Here is a 19,446-nt window from a genome sequence, read left to right as displayed (position 1 = left end):
GTAGAATGGGTCTCAGGTCAGACACAGGCAATTTCTTGGTAAGAAATAACTCTAAACTGGGGCTTTGATTGTAGTTTTGTTATGCTTCATTTTCATACTATTTTATCATGTAGGATTCTCCCTTGAAATTTCTGACACCTGTTGTCGAACACCCTGTACACATATTTTAATTTATAAGGGTCTAATGGTGCATTTAGACCAAGTGAACGAATATTCGTTCTCTTCCCATTTCAGGAAAATTCAATTATTAATAAATGAATAAAATCGACAAATGAATGAAAGAATACTCGTGTTACTCGAATTTCTCTGAAGTAAGGAAGAACGAGCATTTATGCACATAATTCCGCGCTGTTACAAATCATTTATCCTCCCAGTCTGTAACAGCAACAAATTTTCCTAGTGCCTTACCCACTTCCTTGTACATTCAAGGATGCACCCTGTTTAAGGACAAGTCTCTCGAAGTGTTCGCTTGTTATCTCTCACGTACAGTTCAGAGTACAAATAAACACACAATTGTAATCCAGGAAAGTATCATCATTACCTACGTCACTCTATCCTCCCCTCAAAGTGATCCCCATCTCCCCAGCCCGCTCCCTCATCTCACACTCGGATTCTCGCCAGCCCATCGCGCAGCAACGAAAACACTTTAGCAGCAGGCAATTCCGCGGCGTTACAAGTCGTTTATCGTCCCAGCCTGTAACAGCAACAAATTTCCCTGGCTCGAGCGGGAGCAGGCCGCAGCGTGGCCCCTTCGGCCGTGCAGCCTCGCCCCATAAAACGGCGCCGCGACTCGGCAAGGCGCGAAACGGCCGCGCTTGCAATTTACCCGCCGACCGAGGATCCAATTTCGTCCGTCGCCTGTTTCTCGCCAGCCATTCCCGCCTCGCGCCCCGGGACACGTCTCGGTCGAGTTAGCGTCACTCGACTCGAGGTGGGGGTGGAACGCGCGTTAGCAACGGTATCAGTAGCCGGATATAGTTTCCTCGAGGGCTGACGGGCAAGTAAGAGGATTGACGACCGACCGAGAAACGGGAAATTCGACCCGCTGTGGACCTGCCCTCGCGGATTTTCCCTAACGTCCCTGTCCGCCACGTGTGATTAATGGACCCTTCTGACGCGGATTTTTTTGGCAACTGAGTTACGTGCGCCGCTACACGCGTGAGGAACCTGGGGGGGTGGATTGGAACTTCGTTTGAGAGTGGATGGCGTGTTTTGAGGAAAGATTCGAAGTGGATTCCTGTTTTGATGAATAGGGTGAGGTTCATTTATTGAGGGTTAGAGAACTGGGGGTGTGTAGTTGTCATAGAGGTGGATGAAGAGTGTTAGGGTGGGTGTATGCTTGAGAGTAGAGCTATTGTGGGTTGCTGGCAAGAGGACTCTCAATTAGGGTAAGTGTACCTAATATTAGACGGTACCTATTGTAATACTGGACATTAGTTATGTCTTTAAAATAGTGCTGTTCAATGTAGAGGCCTCTCACTAGCCTGCCTTCCCTTTCCAATTATTCTACTGCTCTACTAACGCGTATATCGTTCGTAGTAACACAAGTAACCGATCACGCACCTTCGCGTGAGGGATCTACGTACATTCAATGGAAGCTCTATTACTGGCAGTTTGGAATATTCACACGTTTCAGATCGGCAGCGAAAATAAAACATTAAAAAAGAAAACTACAAGAAGAGGTTAAAAAGAATATCCAATACCTTCTCCCAAAACAAATTCATTCCCCCACCTTCCACCCTCTCCAACAAACTACCCACCCCCAAATCTACATCTTCCTCAAACTCCTGACTCCAATAACACCATCCCCAGGCATCAAACGCCGTAACAAGGCACCAGGAACGCCGAGGATCGGCGAGCGGCGCGTTAATCGAGCTGGCGTTTTCTACAGAGGAAAAACGGTGTGGGGCTCAAAGCTTCGGCTGCAGCAATAATCCGAAGAGCAATTACAACGTCGTGGAGCCTGGCCTGATCCCAGGGCCGGCGTTAAAATCCGTTTACCTCGGCCTCCTCGTAAACCGTGCCCTGTCCCCGCTCGGTATAGGAAGTTTGACGACCCTGGCTGGCGCTAAAGCTGCGTACACACCGCGCGCGACGTCCCACCGCCCCCGCCGAAGGCCCTGTAATTTATGTGGAACAAACGCGAGGCGAGTTTACCAGGACGTCGGCGGATAAGGAGCGGCTGAGATATCTCCTGCCTTAATATGATCGGCGACGCCCCTAATCCCGAAACCCTGAGCCCGCCCCGATGCCATGGTGCACCGTGGCAAGGTTGCCTGAGAATGAGGACGAAATGGTGGAATCGCGGGAAACGTTCATAAAGGCAGATGCGAACACGTGCCTTACATACTAAATCCTCATCCTGCGCCAAAGCCCCGCACTGCATGCTCACGGCGTCGCGCTGCCGCATATATACCGGGTGTCTCTAATTTCACCGGGGTCCGACCCACGCTCGGGCGAAATTGAACTCTGCGCTGGGACGTGAATTCCGCATCGGAGAAGGCTTCTAGATTACCATGTTAGCGAGAGGGCGGAGGATAAAGAGGAATTCCTGTGTGGTTGGGGGTGGCTGGGGAAGGCTGCCGAATTTCGACCTACACGGTGTGACGTTTCGATAATCTAGGGGGATTTCATTTTCAGCAACCTTCTTTTTATATTTGTATTTAGATTAAGGTAGTGTATTTGGTATAACAAGTCTTTCGTATGTTTAGTTTTAGCTTTTGTCTTAGAAATACTCATGAGAGATTATTTGGAGATTCATAAAATCACTAGGTCATGTTAAAGGTATTCTGAACCTTTTAAACCTTATTTGAAGTTTCATAAAATTATCAAGTTATGTTGAAAGTATTTTAAACTGAATATAATACTATAACCTAAATATATGAGATTTTAATTTAGGAACTCAGTGCAGAGTGAAGTCTATATTCGCCCATATGGTGAAGTTTGTGAATATTCTGTATAATAAAATAGCTACCAAATTTGAATTCTACCACGTTCCAATGAGTCATTCACAACAGTCACTCTTTTAGTTTTCATGCTTGATTTATTCTACTAATATGAGCAGCTTCTATTTTAAATCTCTGCTACTGACACAAGTTACGTACGATTGCAAGAGAATGACATAGTGCAAAGTACGAGCTAAAATCAGATTTCGAATTTCGTTCTTGAAATATCGTAGTAATAATCTTAGTAACAGTGGCGTGCTTCGAAGCGTTGTGAAGTGACAGAATAAAATTGATACTTCGTCATTCAGGAACACCGTCTATCTAGGCTGCGCATCAACTCGTAACACAAATCTTCCCTTGTTCAACGATATACGATTCATTTCGGTCCGATTCGTCAATGTCCAGTCATCCCTGTCGTACTAACTGGGACGTTTTATTGAGTACGTCGCCGAAAAATGGCATCGTTATTAATCAGTCCGAAGAAATGAATTATCAGGCTGTTTGCATGATATGTAACCCAGTCAGCAGCGTTTCACGATTTTTTACCTGTACCGGCTTAATAATCTTTATGCTTCACGATCGGTATCTGCGGCTGATTTACGACTTCTGATTTATTGTTGTCGCATTGCGGGGTAATGATACGAGTTGTAAACGTCGGTACGATTAAACTTGCCCAGTGGAATTATTCACTTCAGCACCCCAGCTCTGATCGTTCACGCACTGTTTAAACCAGGCTCAGATAAGGTGTTTCAAAGCTTACGACAGAGGACAATGAAGCCTTAATAACGAAGGATGTTGGCGAAATGCGGGCGAGGATGGCGGCGTTAATGAGGTTTTAATGTAAATAGTAAATAGGGTGAGATGTAAATGATTTTGAAGGGGCAATGTGCTTTGATAATTAAGATGTATGATGAATCTGAGAATTAAATCAGTGAGCTTTTTTAATACTACATAGGAAAGCTCCTCATACTGAAAAGTATCGTTTTAACTTTTCAAATCTTCAAGATTTAAAATTCTCAAGTATTCAAGTATTCGAATATTCAAATACTCAAACATTCAAATATTCAAATATTCAAATATTCAAATATTCAAACATTCAAATATTCAAATATTCAAATATTCAAATATTCAAACATTCAAACATTCAAATATTCAAACATTCAAACATTCAAACATTCAAACATTCAAACATTCAAATATTCAAACATTCAAACATTCAAACATTCAAACATTCAAACATTCAAATATTCAAATATTCAAATATTCAAATATTCAAATATTCAAATATTCAAATACTCAAATATTCAAATATTCAAATACTTAAATTTACAATTAAATTTACACTAATTGCTAATATCTCCTAAACTATTTAGAGCACGAATTACTATCATAAACATTATCTAACGCAATTCAATCTGGACCCAATACACAAACCAATCCCAGTATCCTCAAATTAATGAAACTCTCATCCCATAAAATAATCAAACCGAATAACAGACAAAAATCAAGTAAACAGGTACGTAAGTTAACAGCGTGTGCAGTTGAATTTCCCCAATTATTACAGAACTCCATGAGATTCGGCTGCCTACGTTCACCGCGGGTCGAAAACTCGTCTGTCAGTGGTCGACGACGTCCACTGGACGCTGTGCAGCAGGAGTGGTCGTTTAGCGAATTCCTATATGGCCGCGTCGTCCTCGCAGTAAATGTATTGTCCATGGGACAATGCAGCGGCTGATTGCGAAGCGGTCGGGCGAAAACTTGACCCGAAAATAAACCGAATCGCTCAAACTGCCCTGTCGGTCGCTGCCAAATGCAACCACTCGGAACACCCCAGGAGGACGGGGGCCTGGTTTCAACCCTCGCGCGGCTCGACCTTCGTGTTTTTCTCTCGCGGTGAGACAGAGACAGGGACACAGGGCGCTTCCCCATCTACTCTGGGGCCATCGTTCAGACCAAGTACCGTTCGAGCGTTGATAGCATGAGGAACAGGAATCGCACGGGGAAATGCGCATGGTCGATGGGTTCCATTGTGTGAAACGCGCCCCACTTTTCACGGGGAAATTTGTTTTCTCCCACTTTTACGCCCCCTCGTCTGTGTTCTCGTTCCACGTTCGCTGAAGAGACGCTTCTGCGTCGCGGGAAGAGAAGCAGGGTCGAAATTTTAACGAGTGACACCAGAAAGGGGTGAAGTGAGTTGAAAGATACTTATGGAAGGGTAGAAGAGATAGGGGTTGAATCGACGAGGATGATGAGGAATTTTAATTCTGGTTACATTGTTGACGAATTTGTTTAGGCTACTTGTATCAAGGTTAATTCAGTGGAAAGAAATGTTAGATATACTTACAAATGAAATGACTATTGAGTGAATAATTATGGAAAGTTAAATGGTTGAAGTAATAGTTATCGTAGGATTCTTTAGTTTCGCTATTTTTACTGTGTTATAAGATCTCTGCTTCTTTCAGTTATTTTAGATTCTTATGATGCTACTTTTCTTTCTCTCTTCTATTTTGTACGTTTAACAAGGACTTAAGGAATGATTTGCAACTTCCTCGTTATAAATCTTCAACAATTCTCATTCAGTGACTTATTTGAGGGATTGTCTATAATAAACATCACAATGGCATAACTATGTTCCCTTCTGAAGCATAAAAGAGAATATTCTGAGACACTGAGAGAAAAGAAATAAAGTCAGCCGTTATACGATACTTATGTAATTACAGTCATCGTTTTCTTAAATGCCTCATCGCTTACGAGGAATCGTTCGACGTAATAGAATCGTTACGCGTTTTTAATTATCCGAAAAGAAGCTCGATCGCAGGGTAATTTGAAATAAACCGAACTCAAGATTTCCCTCGGGCGAATGTAAAGTTAATTGAATCACGAATCAAAATATAAAAGTTATAACGTCACTCGTAAACGGCGAATCGGCTGCTTCGGAATGAGTCGGTTTATATTCTTCTCTGTAGAATGGAGCACGATATCCTCCCCTGAGCGTGTTGCTATCTCATAAACGACCGAGCTAAGATCTCCAATGTTCTACTGAGAAAGCAAGTCCAACCCCTATCGTTTTCCTTGCTCTTTGCCCCATTCCCGTCCCGTATGCTGACTACGTGCGTGCGTTACGAGCAAATAAATTCTTATCACGAGTACTGTCTGTTTTATCTACGCGGATTGTCCTTAAGACTGAAATTAAATTTTCTTTCCTGTGTCTGTATTTATTTGCGAATGACGAGGAAGATCCTTCGTGCACGCAGAAATGGTGGAACGAGTAACCAAAATTTCATTCACAAACTGTAGATTCAAAATTACATACTAATAATTAATTTTCTTTATTCGAAAGGATTCCATATGTACAGGGCACGTTCCATTTAAATATCAAATATCTCTTATTTAAATATCAAACACATTGTAATGAATATTGATAATACCTCGTTTCTACACTCCAATTAACACCACATTAATTCTAAAAATATTTAATATCAGTATATCTCAATCAAAATGTTTCATTCTTAATATTCAGTATCCATAGTTGAGGCTTAGTACTGAAGCAGAATTTTAAATCCCAAAAATGTCTAAGCAGCCAAAATATTTCAAATAATTTTATTCCTCCGTTCGAGAACATCATCGGATCTCCAAGCACGGACTAGCCAAAGGCTTGAAACGCTTTCAACTGGTCAGAAGTCTACTGTACACGAAAGAACGTTAAAACTCTCTTCTATCGTCGAACAAAGCGCTAAAAAGCTAGGGAACAGTGCGCCAGGTCGGTTCAAAGAAAATTTAATACACAGCTGTACACAGCTTTCCGTATCGCGCTTGTCCATGGCGCTCAGAGCGTAACGGTACGAATTCCCAAGGTATCCGTCACTTTTGTCCACCTCCATTCTTTAAACCCTATTCTTCCATTTACCTTCGTCCGCATTGTAATTCCGACCGAACAGTTTCGCTAGTGGCAAGTCCCTACGTGCCGGGCATGTCAAACTCGACACATAAAACTCGCGGAGACAGTAACCGTTCGGGCTTAACGTATCGTCAGCACGTGTCGTCGACGTCGACGACGACGATTACGAGACGGGGCAGCGTCGACGTCGCCGCTGGACATTGTTATGGCGGTCACATGACCGACCGTAAATAATCGGTATTGGATGCTCATTAGCTAAATGGCCCCCAGGGATTGGCTCGGCGGGATGGGTAAGAAGAAGATGACGGAAAAACGAGGAAACAGGAGGCGGCTGGGCTCTTCGGCGAGGGAACGGGGGCGAGTCTTTGGTAGCTTTCGCTGGAACTTCGCTAATTTCGTATCCTCCTTTAACAAAGCCCTCCCTCTGTTAGCTAACGGCATTCATTGCCCGAGGAACGTGACTTATAACTTTAAACGGGTTTTATCGGTCCCGCGAGATAAGTGCAAGGGTGCAAAGGAGGCGTTAAGTTCGAGCAAACATCGCGCCGACGATTTTTCCTGCCTTCGGGACGGTGTTTGGAAAGAAAAATATAGGATTAACCGTTTCCAGCGAGCTACGAGAGGGAGGAAAGCGATACTGTGCTCTTTACGGTGATGGCTCTATTACTGATAACGATACCTTAATTCGTGAGTTATATTTTGTAGGGAGAGTTGGGAAATGTTCCTCGAAGCTGATACTTGGGGTAGTTTATTTAGGATTTTAGTCTTGATTCAGTGTTTTTGTAGATTTAGTGAAGTTGAGGAAGACATGATTGGAAATTCAGATTAGAATATATGATGCTTTTGGACATTGCTTTGCCTAGTTAGGTATGTCTGCGATTAGTAACTGTTCATCGATGGGATTGTTCAGGTTTTGGACTATCCAGGCCTGAAACTGTATAGGTTTGGGACTACTCAAGTCCTGGGACTATACAAGTCTAAGAACTATTCAGGTCTGGGACTACTCAGGTCTAGGACTATTCAACGCCTAAAACTATTCAGGTCCTGGAACCACTCAAGTCCTGGATTTCTTTATTCCTGAGACTATTCAAGCCTGAAATTACTCATTTATGTTATCGTTTCTATCTGTGACTATGTAACATTACCAGAATAAATATAATCACCTAAAGTATACTAACAAGAACTATTATTTCATGTTTCTACGTACTCAGTAACAGAGTCATTCAGCATAGAATATTAATATACTAGATACATTACTACGCTAAATAATAAAAGACCAAGAAAAGACTCACAGTTTAGATACAGAAGAATTCCAGCGACGAGAACGAAGATAACAACAAGAAGCACCAGGAGCAACAACAGTATAGTAGGCTTGCACCAAGGATTGCCCACCACCTCAGTCTGCCTTCCATCCTTGGTTCTCTTCTGATCAATCACGCTCGACTCCCCACTAACATTGACAACAACACCCTTATAAGGATACTGCGGTGTCTTCTTCTCAGCCACGAAACCATGATCATCCTCAGGGTCCGAGTAAACGCCGTACGACTCGAAATTATTCTTCCTGTACCCGTTCATCTTCTCAGCACTAGTCTCCTCTTGATCCTGCGTCTTCCTAGCATAAGCAGAGGACGAAGAAGACCCCAGTTCCCCGATCTTCAGCGTCTGATCATAAGACTTATCCTGATACCTGGAGCAATCGTACTTAGCCCTCTCGTAGCTCTTAGAGCTAGTCAACTCATACTTCGAATCATAGGCCTTGCCACTAGCTTCGTAAGTCTGCTCGTCGTACTCATAACCCCTAGGCTCGTAGGACTTGCTAGCTTCATACCTAGGCAGAGTTCCATACATCTTATTAACCGAGTGGTACTTGCTCTCATACTTCCTCCCAGACAGATCCTGCTGCGCGGCGCAGGACAACTCGTAAGCAGAGTCATGAGTCTTCACCCCAGACTCGTACCCTTTCGATGGCGTCGGTTCGTACACTTTGCCCGAGTGGTGATGATGGTGGTCCTTCTTCTCCAGCTTCAGCGTCTCTTCAGCGTACCTCGACGCGTACTCGTAATCAGTCAGATCTCGGGAATACCTCCTGCCTGCCTCCTGCAGCTCGGCAGGGTAGGCCCTGCTGAGCTTCTGAGCGTCGCTCCTCTCGTAGGGCGCGTCCAGGTCCGACTCCTGGTACGCCCTCTGATCCCCCCGACGCTCATATCGCAGACTGTCATCAGGATAAATCCTGCTGTCGTATCGGTCAATGTCCTCCCTGTCGTATGGCTTTCGATCGTAGCTCCTGTACCCTCTCTGCTCGTGGTAGGCCTGCTCGTATGGAGGCAGCCCCGACGCCGACTGGGCATCCTGGTAAGGCTTGGTGTCTTGGTACTCGAGGTACCGGGAGGACCTGCGCTCGCTACCATAGTCCATCGAGCCCTCGACCACGTTCGGCAGTTTGCTGCTTAAATTCTCACCGGTCCCCGCCGACAGCGCCTGACAGGTCTCCGCATGCTCGACTAAGTTCGGCAGCCGCGACAACGAGCTACCTGGCGTGTTCTCTGTTAGGTCGAGCTTCAAACTGTTGCTGCTCGTCCTGCGCATCTTCAGTAATTCGCGTCATCGATTCCAGGTGACGAACGACCGCGACGACCGCTCGTGCACCTCGACCGTCGACGAGCCGCGGAGGAGTCGCCGACGAGGACACCTTCAGCCTGGCTAGAGGGTCATTTCGGAGACGGTTAGTGGGTGGTTGCTGGGGCGAGGCGCGAGCGTTAGTGGACGAGAGGTACCGAATCTGGAAAGAAGAGAAGAGAGGGGGTTAGTGGTGTTATTGTGTTAAGAGTGAGGGTGGTTATAGAAGTGGGTGGAGAAAGTTTCGATTTTTTTTTAGAGTGTTTTAGTACTGCTGCTTTCGGTAACTGTGGTTAGAGTTGGGATTAGTTTAAGGTTGAATAGGGTTTCCTTCTAGCTCCCAGGGTTCCTGAAAAGCGCTAGAAGTTGGCTACTGTAGAGTTTCAGTGCTCTTTTCAAGGAGGTATAGGTACCCATGAGGATTTCACCAGGTTAAAAAACAGAAACAGAGTGAATTAGGATAGTTATAAAGAAGTTTGTAGTGAGTCTAGGAAGCTGCAAGTAGAGTTAAAAGTATCCATGGATACTATAGATTTGCTATAGTATGTAACGTGAGTTCTCGTGAAGTGACAGTAATATGTTTGAAATTCATATCCATGAATTGTATCGATAATAAAGTTTGGAAAAATATTCTCCATAAACAGTAGTTCTAATTTTGTTAACAGGCCATTACAGGACCCCACTAAAGTGTTATCGCCCGTGTTTCACCAGAACTGTTAACAATCAAGATTTCAAATTCCATGTTAATAGTTTGAAATCCCGAGGAGGAAATAAATCTCAAAAATCTGATAAGCCTCATACTCGAGGCGCAAAGACCAACACGTCTGCATAAATATCATCGTTCAACATTCGTCTTTCCATCGACTTCCATAATTTGCATCTGGGCCCACTTAAGATATGCTTATCCTCGCAGTAACCTCCCTTCGCAAGAGGAAATAGCTAATGAAATGTATTATGCATCAATTCCTATTCCAGCGAAGAACAATGAAAGTCATAAGAAGGCAATATAACCTGCAATTCCCTGGAACGCATAACTGCCATGAAAGACGTCCTTTCGTGTAAATGGACGTTTTTAATTGCACCCTCCCTTTGTCGTAATGCGTGTCTAAGACGGTTCGCCGAACTCTCGGGGAGGGTGCTTATCCCTGGTTGGTTATCGATATGTGTATCTCGATACAGTGTGTTCAGGGGCGCAATATTCTGTAAGCGCTCCTCGAGACTACGATTACAGCCGTATGCTCGCTGCCTCACGAATGGTCGATATAACAATGACGACGATAATACTCGATCGTGCGTGACCGAAATGCAATGTTCGTTGCGGTCGATGATAATGCTAGCCCTGAATTCACGTGCACTGACTAAATTTCGAGGAAAGCGAGGCCAGACGTGCCAAATGAAATTAATTTCCAGACAGCTAACTTTTTCTTAAATACAGAGTTCCTTTATAAATATAGTAATTGAGAGACAAGGACCTTGATTAGTCTGTCTCAATTAGTAATTAAAATAGACAAATGTTTCTAAAAATCCCATGTCTATTTAGAATAATTATATTATATAAGCATTATATGAGACTTTTATTCGGAATAATTTAAAATAATTATATCACTCATTCTATCACTTCCCCACTTTTTTTAGTTCAGAGTTTCACAAAAAAAAGGAAATTAGATCTTCTTAAACTCTTCCAATCGTTCACTGTAACTCATCCAAGATTAAAGAACCAGAATGGTGTAAACCTGATGATTTTAAAATCGAAAGAAATGAAACACGGATACTTTGAAGGCTAATCAATTCGCGAGGGGAAGCGAACGTCAAGCAAGGCCTGATCGATAATTAATTAAGTATGATTGCGGGGGAACGACAAAATGTCACGTCGCCGGAAGTTCCCGACGACAAGCCCGGCTAGAATATCGTTTCGACGTAGTTGCGAAAGTTCTCAAGTAGTGTACAATGAGTGCTCCGCAAACAGTGTCCCACGAGAATAGCGTTTATCTTCCATTCGTACGTATCTTAGGCGAAAGCCGCGCTTTCATTAATGTCTAACAGCGTAATCCCACGTCGCGCGGCCGCGGCTCGACTACGACCGATAAAACGGAACTTCGTTCTTTGACGTAATTGAAAATCTTCGCTCGGTTGATCAAACGACCGCTCACAACCTGGGAGAACTCGGATCTGGATTGTGCTGGATCGACCCGCGAAACGCAATTGCGTGGATACGCTGAGCAATAAATCTTACGAATATGTAAAACTTAGAAATATTGAAAATTCGGAATTATTTGTTCACTGTACGTGCCCAAGCACCTGCCCAAGAAGGTGTAAGTAGAGACAAATGAATGTACTTAAGTGATGTGAGCTTATAACAAGGGAACACTACATTATATTGAATGAATACAGAAGGCAGAAAATTGAAAACCAAACTTTCATGTTCTCTTATTAGAAGACCACAGACAAAGATAGGGAGCTATCATCAGGACTGAGTATTCGTAGTTGTTGAATTAGGTTAGGATTCCAAGTGCTCATGTAATGCTGCTGATCAGGCCATTGATCATGTAATTTAATATTGTCCTCTCTACGATAATCAAAGAGACATTTTGTATACACAGTTTCGAGAATTAAACCTCCAGTCAGTACTGAAACTCTATCAGTTGAACCTCGTATAACTGTCTTTCCTTATACCTTTGCTTTCTTAAAAAGTTGTAATTTCAATGTTTAAATTGTACATTATTTGTATCATTAGTATCCCCTATTTCTTTACTTGCAATTTGTAAAGCAAATAAATCTCCTTTGAAATTTGATGCTCAAAAACCAAAAAGGTATTCGTAGTTAATCCATTTAACACCGAGAAGCACCATTCACCAGTTACAAACCCGACAACATCGCAAGTCAGAGGACCCAGCCACCAAGGCTCACCTCTAAAAAAATCAGACTTCAATAATCAACTTCAGATATCCCCCAGCTCTATTCACCATCACTCCGCAAGTAGTCCAAGTAGTACAAGCCCGCGACTGATCAGCCCGCGGCACAAACGTAAACCTACTCTCCGTATCGCAAGGGCCGATCGTCGATCGATCGTCGTATTATCATGCCAGTCGGTCGTCTGTCGTAAAATGTGCGCCGACGACTAAACTGTAGTAATAAGTACGACAAGGGCTCAAAGGAGATCGCTGTTCTGCATGCAAATATGATTAGTTCCGGAGCGTAACTTCATTTGCGTATATTAAAAGCGCAGATAGCTCACTTTATGCAAACGACGACAGGATGGGCGTGGTGAGGATCCGGCCGCGAGAACGGACATGGTCGTGGGGGGATGGAGGGGGATGGATAGGGAGAGGGAGGGGGCGAGAAAAAAATGTTTTGCCAGGAATTGTGAGGGCCGAGTGACCCCGACGAAGCGAGGAAAAATGGTCGACGGGACGGCTGGAAGCGGGATAAAGGCACCGCCGTTTCCTGGATCCTGATTGCCAGTCATTAAACGTTCCATCCGAGCGCCGGCGACTTGCCTCGCAAAAAGGATGCGCGTAATTACGAGTCACCTCGTTATGACAATACACACCGTCGGAAAAACGGGGCTGGCCTGGCTTTTCAAACAGCGTTGCTCTTCCACGCGTGCACGATGGAAAAACTGCGCCCATCTTTCGACCTACACTTTTTCCCCGAATTTGTTCCCACTGGCCACTCGATGGCGGTGGGCTACCTGCACTTTATTAATTATGGGAGGGCAGAGGGAATCTACTTTGCACTTGGCCCTCTGTAATTAACGCGAAGTCGAGGAACCGTCTTCCCATTATTTCTGAGATTCTAATTAGCCTCTTCGGAGACAGTGACTATAAAATTGGACGTCGACTTTGGGTAGTAACGTGAGAAGAAGACTGTTAAAACGAAGAACGTTATCTGATTGAATTAGGTATGCTTTTTAGAAATTTACTTGCGAAGCGATTTGGATGACTTTGATGGAAGAGGGGATTTGTTAATGGTTGAGAGTATTAGTGTTAAATACTTTGGAGCTTCAGCTGTTCGAATATTTAACTTCTGAACATCTAATCGTTAATGGTAGGTAATGCTAGAGTTAAACGCTGTGCAATTTTGGAAGTTCGAATATCTGAAATTTGGACGTCCAATCTGCGATAGTTAGGAAACGCAAGTGTTAAACGATTTGCAGTTTGGAGGACTTTGGTGAGTATGATATTTAGATAAGATTTTGCTTATTTCTGTGGCTAATAAGTAAAGCTAATTAAAAGATAATATTTTCTAAGATACAAACTATTATAAAAAACTGATTCAAAGATTTTGTGAGTACTAGAAAGTAAATTAACTTTAATGTCAATTCTGGAAAAGTCAACTTCTTAACTGTTTCATGACCGACTATATTCAGCAATTTTCAACACCTTTCTAATTCAATACTCAAAATCGATCAAAGTTAAATGAAACGACTACTATTCCACCACGAATACCACACACATCCTAACATTAGGCACATCTTCCATTCTCTCAAAAACTGAACACTAATCCCATCCTTTTCCGCTAAACTAATACGTCTCATTCACCGCAGGCAAATTTCAATCCAACGATTTAACTTGTCATCCGCAGTTAACAGGTTAAAGAGTCGAATCAGACCGCAGTCCGCCGTGCTTTTATTCAGAATTACTTTACACCCGTGGAATTCAGCGAGCACCAGCCACCCAGGCACGATTTTAACAGGATTGCGGGAAAGAAAGCGGAACGGTCGCGTTTAACGAGAAAATTCAGCGTCGTAGTCACCCTTTCGACAAGGAGCAACGATCGTCCCGAAGAGGAGAGCTGGCGCAAAGTTTCCGCGAGACAAAGGGCACAAAGCGTAGCATTAATCCATACGGTAATCTCTCTGGCTGTCAGTTTTTGTCATTCTCCGCGCTCATCCGCCACCCTCGCCCACCCCCGCGTCACCAGTCGGCAATTATTGTCACGGAGGGGCGTCGAGCGGGAACAACTATTCCGCCCCCGTGTTTTCGGATTAGTAACGTCTCCCGTCGACGCTCGCTCTTGAATACCGTCGCGCCAAACTATTTTCTCTAATGAAGCGCCGTTAAAACTTTCCCGATAATCCCCCAGACACCCCCTGTGATTCGTGGCCGATACGATTTCCTCGATATTCGATCGCTCGAACCCCCATCGAATGGAGCCTGAGCTGTAATTGTGTCTGTTGCCTTATGGTTGCACGACCAGTCGTCAGGATTATGCTCCGCTTATCGAGTTTTTGTTACATGGTGCCTTCGGTAATCGATAGGCTGTGGAGGGTGGGTTGCTTTATTTGCTTTGTGTTGTGTTACTGGCGAAAATGGGCGTGTTTTGTGGAACGAAATATGTGGGATTGTACAGGGTGTCCCAGATTTCGATGGCTAAACTTTGTAGGAGTAGTCTGTGGGTCTGAATGAGAAGTAAATGTTGGGTGAACATGGGTCGTTTAAAGTTTGCTTCGAAAGTTGTAATAAGAAAAGGATATATGGAGGAATTCACGCGATGAATTAATAGAAAGAATTAATGATTTCGATGAAGTGAAAGAGGATAGAGATACAATTCGTGATATAATAAATTCGATTTTTTATCATTGCATTTTCAACGTTGCATTTTCAATAACTGCAGGCATTTTGAGATGCTGCTAAAAGAAAGAAATGGCTAAAAATATTATGACACTTTTTATGACCTCAGATAGTAACATTTTCTAGCTGAGGTAGATATAAACTAAGTATAAATATTGTTGGTATATTTTCACGTTGTATCACAGTAACCACAATTTACTATTTCTTTCTTAATTCACTTTCCTGTTATAACTTTTGAATAAAGGTCTAAATTTGTTTAAAAAATATTTATACAACATTTTTTTCTCATTTAGTACCATAGAATACACTGACAAAGTGTGATTATTCTAATCTGAGATACCCTGCACTGTAAAACGATATAATTTACTTTTTCGAGAAATTGAATTTGTGCCTTAATTAAAATTTGCAAGATACTGTAACGGAGTTACTGGGCAGAAAATTGTTCACTTTTTGTGGTATATTAACTCTTTGAAGTATGCTAGAGTTAAAAATGTTCGACTTTTTTAGTACCCAAGTATGTATAGTGGGATATATTTTTACTAGCTTGAAAGATTAAAATTATCTACTTGAAGCATAATTCCCAAGTAATTAAAACAAACCTACTGTGTCCAATTTTGTAAGAATTAAATTTCTGTAGAACTTGGGTCTCTTTATTTTCGAAAATTTCGAGCTTCAAAGAGTTAACTTCTAACTCCATTATATAAAGTATTTAAAAACTGATGTTACAAGTAGGAAGGAGATACTTCTATATAAAAAAGTAAGACGAAAATGTAGAATAAGAATTTTTAATATGACCTTCTCGACTTACTTCCATGTACAATCATCTCCTTTCTCCTTGCACCATCAGTTTTCAAACACCCTGTATATTAACTAACGCTTAAACTCCATTTTCAAGAAATTCCACTCGTCTCCATGAGAATATACAGGAAAAAGTAATATTACTCTCAGGAAAGCCTAACAACCAAAAAATATCCAGAAATCCATCATAAACTAATTTCCCAGGTCAGAAAACATTCCCCGCTCGCGGTGCAACACGTCCCCTAATGTTCCCCACATCTGCATTTCGATCAGTCGTTCGGCGTGAACGAGCCCAATAATTTCAGACAGTCGAACGCTGGCGTCATTTTCGATGGAAATTTCATAACCGACCAACGGAGGTTCCTGTTCGAAACCGCCGCCTCTTCCTGACGCTCCCGGCCATTCCCAGAAGCATTTTTCATGCATTTATTTGACAATTTGGCACGCTCCGATCGAGGCTGCTCCCCCGCCGACCCGAATCACCGACGCGTCCCCTTTCGACGCTGGCGTAAAAACTGTTGAATTATTTATGTTTTTTCCTACAGGGGGGGAGGGCAGGGCGCAGTTGCGCCGCGGGATGCAAATGCATCTTCTTTTTCGCCAGGCCTTTGAATGTTTAATGCGACGGACGGTGCTCGCGCTCGGTCAGCTTCCTGGTTCGCGCGAGAAGCGAGAACGTGGCGAAGGGAGCTCAGAATCGGTAAAAAGGGCTGTCGAGTGCAGCACTCCTTCGTGGCTATCAACACGCGTCGCGAGCGCAGGGGACATAATAAAATGGGTAACTGCATTTCAAACATGCGCGGCCATGAAAGCGTTTCGATGTTTGCCGAACTGCTCGGCTGATTTTTATGAGAGCCTCGTCGACGACACTTTCGCGGCAATAACAAATATTCTACAGCGCGCTGATGAAAAGGGGAAACGTAGCAGAGGCGGCGGCGTCGATGCTCGTCTGCGAAAAATCACACGCATGGTTGCTGGACAGTGCAAAACGATCGCGTTAATTACACGCGACGATGGTAAGTGACAATCTGTTAGAAGAATATGTTCCATTATCGGGGATGTGCTCTGCTCGTTGTCGATTGCAAACGATATCTCTTTACTTCCCTATGGGACGCGGGTGTTTATGAAACTTGCGCAACCCCTTCGTTGCGTAACTGGTAATTGAGTGGGCGGCGATTATGGGGGTCAGTTGGAAATTTTCAGGCTTGGTGATTGTGGAAATGAGAGGGTGTTGTAACGAGAATTGTGAAAAGGGGAGGACGCTGAGGAGTATGAGGTTTGAGGGTTTTTGTTTTTGGGGGATTTTGTGGGATAGAAAAATTTAGAATCTTTGTGGTTTGAGAGGGATTCCAAGCTTCTTGAAGCTGACGATTGAACCCCTACAATGTTACGTAAGTGGACAGTCAAATATCTATACTTTATATTTAGTAAATTTTGTTACATTTACCTAAATGAAGACTCTACACCCCTCTATAGAATAAAAACAATACTTAGAATTGAAAAATTAGACAGGTGAGCAGAAGGGGTCGTTAAACGTGTGAACTGTGACGGAAAAAGGTGAGAGGAAGGGGTCAGGTGTAACACTATCCTGTCTTCGTTCCATAATTGAGACAGCAAACTGGAAACACAGCGGTTGGAAACGTGGGGGTGAAGGAGGGAGAGGATCGAACTGGAAGGGAAGGTGAAGAGCGCAGGTGAAATCGATTCTAGCCGGCTGGTGCAGCGACCTATCGCGAGGGTCTCGAAAGTTACGTATTAGGTGCTTCAACCGTAATAGGTGCAATCAAACGTTAGGATTACGAGTGTAGCGTTCAGTGGGCGAGAAAGGGACGCGGGGCGAGGGGAAAGAGCTGGCCTAGAGTTTCAGTTACAGGTGCATAAACGAGGGTGCAGCTGTACAAAAGCCTCTACACTCGCACAGTGTCTGTTACGTCGAGTCAGAAGAAATTCCAAGAATAAATCGAGGGAAACAAAATTAAGAATAACATGGATCCTTAATTACATTTTACGTATCAATTAGTTTTATGAGTGCTCGTAATTTTTACTAAGAAAATATTTTACTAATTCTATTCACGAAAATTAGAATTTGCATAAACATCCACGCTCTAGTTATAAGAGACTTTTTTCTAGTTACATTTTATAGTACTCTCACAAATTCTGCAACATAACATCATCAATGCTCCCTTCGCCACACGAATCATCAGACTCTCCCGCGATTCAAATAACACATTCAATTCCGTCATTCCACATCCTCCCTCCCGAATCATTAAAACCCTCCTTGCTTTAGAACGCAGGTCGACTAAAGCTCTCAAAGCCTGGAACAAAGGCGTTTCCCCTTCCCGAAAGTGTAACCGCGCAAGAATTTCACACGAACGAGGAAAAACGCTCGGCGCCTCTAACCTTACCAGGAACCTTTCGCTGCTACAATCGTAAAAAATCCTCCCCCCGAGCAGCCCCTGCCGCCGCAATTATTCCAGCCTCCACGCGTAACGATCGCGAGGCGGCGACGTGTAATTTCACCTGACGAGTTTCTCGCTGGCACATCGGCGCCTGCCTTTCAGGTGAGCGGCTAAGGAAACGTGCTCGGGTGGTACGTGTGCTGAAAGGTGCGAGGGCAGCGGCGACAGGCACGCAGGATGTGTACGTGTTCGTTAGGCGTTCCCCAATATGGCACTTCCGTGTCCAGCAGAAGTCCGCAGCACGCCCCTGGGGGCACTTCCGCTGCTCCTACAACGTCCCAGCTAGAAGAACTTTCGAGGGATCCACCATCACCTCCTGCCCCTTCTAACCTTCTACTTGCCCTCGGCCCTTTTCTTCGTTTAGGGTGCCTTTCCTGTTGGGCGTTAAATAAATGCTTACGCTATCCTCAAAAAGTATTGGGACACTTGCTCGGTCACGTATGTATTTGGGGAAAGTTCTAAAGTCGGTAACGAGTTGCACTTAAAGCGCCTGACACTTGCGTGAAATGATTTATTCTAGTACTGACGTGGACTAGCCTGGTGAGACACAGCGAAATCAGTAGAATGTGTATAAAGTCAGACAAAGTAAAATCAATGGAATATGTTCCTAGACAGGCACGAAAAGAGAGTAGAATAAGTACTAAGTCAGGCATAGAAAGGCCAGTAGAATAAGTTCCAAATCAGACACAGAGAGAGAAGTAGAATGAGCTTAAGTCAGACACTCCTACCTTCAATAATCGATTCTTACAATAAATTTAAAACTATCATTAAGAAGTGCAGCCAAGGTGCAATCCCAAAATTAAAAATCACTTTACGTGCTTGACTTCTTTTTATATACAGCAAATAACTCGTGCCACCAGAAAAGTCTTATAATAATTTTAGAAAGTCGAAAGGTAATTGCGTTTGTTCAGCTCTGTGTTGACGTTCAATTTTTATTAACCTGGAATCGGTCGCGCGAAACAGAGCTGAGGAGGTGGATCGATCGATGAAACGACGACGTTTGCTCCAGTGTCAATAATGTCGATGGTATTTTAGAGGACGGTCTGCGACAGAGCGTCGAAATGAAATATTTTCGCACGAAGATTAAGGGTAGATAAGCTTTGCTGCTGGATAAACTGCAGCCGAGTTATTTCTGCTTTAAATCGTATCGGTAA

The 19,446-nt window shown here is 43.5% G+C and overlaps 1 protein-coding gene across 1 annotated transcript in view; it reads right to left on the bottom strand.

The window, feature by feature from the left end:
• The window catches only part of LOC143179802 (agrin), a 399,531-nt gene that overhangs the window by 306,506 nt on the left and 73,579 nt on the right, over positions 1 to 19,446 (bottom strand). Inside the window, exon 2 of the mRNA XM_076379178.1 lies at positions 8,136 to 9,625. Coding sequence (XP_076235293.1) covers positions 8,136 to 9,432 — 1,297 coding nt within the window. The 5' untranslated portion in view covers positions 9,433 to 9,625. The remainder of the gene's footprint in view (positions 1 to 8,135; positions 9,626 to 19,446) is intronic.

The sequence above is a fragment of the Calliopsis andreniformis genome, chromosome 1, assembly GCF_051401765.1.
Source record: "Calliopsis andreniformis isolate RMS-2024a chromosome 1, iyCalAndr_principal, whole genome shotgun sequence".
In the NCBI taxonomy this organism is placed as follows: domain Eukaryota; kingdom Metazoa; phylum Arthropoda; class Insecta; order Hymenoptera; family Andrenidae; genus Calliopsis; species Calliopsis andreniformis.
This window is presented reverse-complemented; position numbering and strand designations above follow the sequence as displayed.